This window comes from Protopterus annectens, chromosome 3.part0 (assembly GCF_019279795.1).
Source record: "Protopterus annectens isolate FY-2018-M chromosome 3.part0, PAN1.0, whole genome shotgun sequence".
Classification (NCBI taxonomy): domain Eukaryota; kingdom Metazoa; phylum Chordata; order Ceratodontiformes; family Protopteridae; genus Protopterus; species Protopterus annectens.
Genome location: NC_056731.1, coordinates 386,035,250 through 386,040,734, shown reverse-complemented (window position 1 = coordinate 386,040,734; position 5,485 = coordinate 386,035,250). Strand labels below are relative to the sequence as shown.

The window sequence follows — 5,485 nt, the reverse complement described above, 5'->3', positions numbered from 1 at the left end:
TCATCAAGATTTTTCTTGAAGAGTGCTAATGAAGAACTTTGCTTGACATAGATGGGTAGCCTGTTCCAGAGTATGGGAAGTATCTGGGACAGGAATCTATCCCTCCAGCATGTCCTGTTTATTGTGGTGACAAGGTTTAGGTCCCTAGAGTGTGTAGCTCAGAGGGATTGGGATTTCTTTAGGTGTAGCATGTCCAACAGAACATATACATTCTGAAGGCTCCCCAAAATGTAACCTCTGTGGCTCATCAAATCACTGCATGGACATGTGACAGCACTACATAGTCATCAGGGGTTTGATACCCTGTACTGATAGGTGTGTAACACAAACATGCTTAAGTTTTACTCTCCCACCCCTCCCTGGCTTTTCTGTGCTTCTGTCTGCCTCTCGTACTCCATCTCTGGTGGATGTGGAGATGTACACCCGCTTTGCTTAGGCAGCAGCATGTGTATTTTAAGTGATGCTCAGGATCATTTGATGGCCTCTGCATGAATTGCAGCCCTCCTCTAGCTGATTGCATGTGGAACAGCTGTGGTAACATTCCCATAGCCAATTGCATGGAAACACACACCAATATCTAGGAACATCATGTTGGTGTTGGGCCTTTCATTCATTGTGAGCAGGAAATCGATCTGTTGTTTGGCAAACAGCATCTCAGATGGATTGGGGTTTATCTCTAACAAGATATACTGTGGAAACAGGCCAACACACAGGAGGAGGATGTGCCTGACCTGCCTACAGACTGTAGGTGCTGCTATACTGCATTTGGAGTAATGTTGGTTTAACAGGGTGTGTGTGGATATGGCTTTCCTACATGTTTTTATACCTGCCATGTCAGTGCTGTTTATGAGGGAACACCCATCTGTAGGGCCATCTGCAGACTGGCCAGTGTGTAGTGCCTTTTGTTTCAGGTGTTACCCACAGAGCACCTATCTGTAAACTGCATAAGGTAGTGTGAGAATTGCAGTCTGTAGATGGTGACAGCCATGTGAGTTACTGAATTCATATCCCTCATAGGACATATGGTGTAACAAACCATGTTACAACAGTAAATGTATGAGTTTATCACAGCAACATGTCAATATTAGCCCTGTGTATGTGCCTCCAGCCACAACCCTGTCAACCTTTGTACATATGTCATGCAGTAAGGGGTGCATATGTACTGTACACCATAATTAGTGACATCATATCTGATAACAAGTCAGTGAGATATCAGACTGCTACACATGTAATGTATAGTAGGGGTTATATTTGATATCATATTGTGTATCTTGGCACATACTGTGAACATCTGTGCACATGTGAGTGGAGAGTACTGCAGGGGTTCACCAGATATATTGCGGCACTGAAACCGTGACTTCAGCAACCTAGACACAACCTCTATGATGTTCCTAGTTTGTGAGTGTGCCCCATTATAGTGTTCTTCGGTGTGTGTGTGCACATTTAATATGGGTGTCATCATCTACGGTTCCAGTGCATAGCCAGCATCCATCAGTAAATGGCCATGCGGGATGTCCCCCCAGAAAACATCTGGTACAGCTGTGATGCCAGGGCTGTCAGCACATGCATTCATTATAATGCCCTGGGCATTGCACATGACCTGGCAGTTGGAGTGATACCCCTTGCGGTTAAGGTAGATTCTACCCTCCTCACAAGGCAGTGCCTTGTTGTGTACATTAGTGCAATCTATGGCACCCAATACTTTGGGGTAGTGTTCTACATGGTAGAACTGTTGCATACTGCTGGCCCTCACCTCAGGTGTAAGGGGAAAATAAATGTGCTCACTGGCATGTGGTGGCATGGCATCCAGGAACTGGTGGAGTACGCTGGATGCAGATGCCTGTGGGACCTCCATCATGTCTACAGTTGGTCTTTGGAAAGTACCTGTAGCTAGTATCCTAAGAGCTACATATAACTTTGTTTCCATTGGGATGGGATCCCCTCTGTTGGCTCTGGGTCTGAGTTGATAACTGCAGAACTCGGTGAGTTCTTGTAGTATGTCCCTGTCCACCCTGTAGTGCTCTACAATCTCCAGCTCATGTAGCTCCTGGATGGTTACCCTGGGCCTGTGCACTGTTCTGCTTCTCAATCTAGGCCTATTGTCAGCAGCAGCATTGACTTCAGCATCTAGCACATAGAGATGTAGCAGACCTGCAGCAGCCCCTAGCATTCTTTCAGTTAAAAATCCCACGTCTGTACTCCACTGGTGCAGAATATGGGGGTGAAATTAGTTTGTAGGGTGAATGCAACCTTTATAGTGTTCTTCTCTAGGTTCAGCCTGAGTGATTGGCTACCTATGATGCATTCCACATGCCATGTACATCATTAAGGACTGTTAATGGTCTCAGTCTAAGTGAAACAGGGGTCATCAATAATTAATATATCATTGGCTTTCTCAGCCAATTTTTTTTGACAGCCTTCCTTGCTCAGCACTGCAGTACACCATGCAAACATGAACAGCCAAGGTAAACAATGCACAGCAGTCACTGCACACACCCCCATGAAAGGTCATGCTCAGCTCGGCAGTGTGCTGCAGAAACATGCTCAAACATGGTCAAACACACACCCGAAAGGTAAACAAAGCTTAGCAGAAACTGTACACTCCCCTGCTCAGCCCAGCATCGAGCCCCACAAACAGGTGCCACTGAGTTCCAATGAGCTTCAGGTCCTCAGTCACACCCCCCTTTGATGTCAGCTACCTCTTCTCTGGACTCCAACATGGTTCTCTGCCTACTCCGATGGGATCTGCAGACATGGATACTCATTTGTGCTATTCAGTAACCCCAGCTCAATTGGACAGAGATCCATGTACACAAACTGGAAACTACATGGTTCCAGGCCCTGCCTCGTTAGCAACAGCACCATGCCACCACTGTAGATACTCCATGGAGGGTACTATAATACATTACTGTCACATAGTAAAAGAGTCCATTTTTACACGTTCTAATTTTGTTTCATAACAGCATGACTGCAGCGCGCTGCGCATACATACCCAGATTATTAAAAAAAGATAAAACCTGCTTATGAGGTGATTTACATGCCATGGATACTTTTGTGTTGGTGCGCTCATGTGTGCCACTCAGCTCTGTTTACTAGATCGCACACCTGCTTACTTTCATGTAAGCAGTGTGCCACGATGTCTACACAGAAAAAACGTCTGTGTAGGCTTTATTAAATCCCCCCATATTTTCTTGAAAATATGTTCATATTTGCATTTTTTGTGTACTTTTGTTGTGCAGTGACATTTAACTAGTGGAAGTTGTTTTGTTTTAGTGTTACCCCTGGTCATTAATGAATGTCCACCTTGCTTTAATAATGGAGATTTCAAGAAAGAAAAAAAAACATACAAAGTGTAGCATAAAATATTAAATTGTAGCATTGCTATTTGAAAGTGCTTGCTTTCTTTAAATAATGTGTGTGTTGCCCAGGGATTTGGAGGTATAACAGTTATTGTCTAGGTGGGAGAAAAGCAGGAGAAAATATGCACAAAGTATGTAGTGTGCGGTAGGCGATGGAAGAGGCATGGTGAGTACTTTGCATGGCATATAGCATGTGAATTTGGGCTAGCAGGCATTTGTCTGTATTGCATCTGATATGGATGGAAAAAGAAGTCATAAAATGTAGAATTTGATGCTAAAAGAATGAATGGCACAGACAACAGTGTGTATCTTGGAAAAGTAGTTAAAAGGCATGCAGTGCAGGAGGTAATTGAGGAGCCTATTCCAACTTCACCAGAGCATTGCCTGCTTAAGTGGTTTGCTCAGAGGTATGTAGTAGGCAAATTATGGCAGAGACAATAAAATTCTGGAGTACAGGATGCTAAATGTTAACAGCAGCTTCCTTAATCCTCTGCATTAATGAGCTAACTGCATAGTGAAAGGCACACAAGGCAATTAATAATTGACACTGTGTAAAGGCAATGTTAAGCAGATGGTTCTGAATGTGACTGTAATTGAAAGAGCAGATACAAGGATTGAGTTTTGTTTTTCACATGGTATCACTATAACTGGCCATGTTGAAATTTCACAAGTGTCAGTCAGCCAAAGCCAAAAATGCTGAACAGCACAACACCAATGTCTGTTTTCCATAGGAATTCATCGTTGGTTCAATTTTTAAATGTACACTAGCAGTGATTCTCTCTTTAAGAAGATTTCTCCCCTTTTTGAATTGGTGTGACCATTGAGTTGGTGTACAGAACTTTCTGAGGGTATGGAGGCTTTCAGCCCACATAAGGGAGTGCAGGGAGCTTTTCCCCCTGAAAAAGTACTTGAAGTTGATGTTTGTGACATTTTGTGTTTTTTATTTTTATTTTTTTTCGCATTGCTGATGCATAGGGTTTTGCCCCTCAGCATTTCATAACAAAGCCTTTTCACATACTATAACGTAGTTTAAATTTGAATGTGAGAAGTTTCCATATATTCCAGACTATTTTTATCATGAAAGTGAGAAATGAAAAGTTAGAAAACTTCATAATGTACATGGTAGCATACATTTAATCACTGTTGGTAAACCAAGCCTTCAACTGCATCATTTTTCATGTCTAAGAGAGAGAGAGACCTACACATAAGAGTAGCACTGTAACATTTATAATCTTAGCTTTTTTCGCAATGGAAAATACTTCATTGTATAAGAAAATGTTTGCATTTTCAAAAGACTCATAAACAGCTGCAGCTGTGGCTTCCTCCCAAAGTGAGGTGTTTGTGGTTATACAGAGTGAATCATAGCATTAGCATTTGAATGAATGATTTTGTGCAGGCCAATTATGTTTGTTAACCACTGTGGTATCCCAGTGCGCACAGTAATATGTGCCTTCATTGTCACCTACAATCCTATGTACACGAAGTGTGAAGATATCATTAGTGTGCTCAGCTTCATATTTTCCTTGTTCAGTAAATTCTGGGTCTTTAGAAACACTTGATGAATCTCTATTATAATATAAAATGCGTTTAAGCGTGCCATCTCCCTTCTGTCGATACCAGTGAATATAAGGGTAGCTACTGTCTAATCCAGTAGCTTTACAATTAAATGCTGCAGTTTTCTGTTGATCTGCAGGTCTGACTATTGACAATGTTTCCTGATGTAGCTCAACAGCATGTCCAACTGAAAAACAAAAGACAAAAATTACTTCAGCTTAGCTTGTCACAAGTTTGTAACTTTAACTTCACGCAGTGCTGGGAGACTTACAAGATGCGAATACAGCTGCTAGAAAGACTAGGAAGGGGGACATGATGACTCCTGTAAGTCAGTTTATGTGCTTGTAAAGTAAGTGAGACTTGTTAAATGCTGCATAAAATTATTCAGGGAAGTTATTCTTGAGTCACGCTTGGCATTAACCAATCACGTTTCAAGATTGTTTCATTGCTCTCCTTTAAAAGAGTCCTTTGTTCCTTTCCTTAGTATAACATTATACCCTTTACTGAAGTATGTTTGATTATTTTAGTGGTACAATATTTTTACCAGTAAAAGAAAATATTTTGTATAGTCC

At 41.9% G+C, this 5,485-nt stretch overlaps 1 gene segment (V, D, J or C); it reads right to left on the bottom strand.

The window, feature by feature from the left end:
• Positions 1–4,706: 4,706 nt before the first annotated feature.
• On the bottom strand, positions 4,707–5,252 carry LOC122797260. The segment is given in 2 exon segments: positions 4,707–5,100; positions 5,185–5,252. Coding segments are annotated over 2 exon segments (417 nt in total).
• Positions 5,253–5,485: the final 233 nt, after the last annotated feature.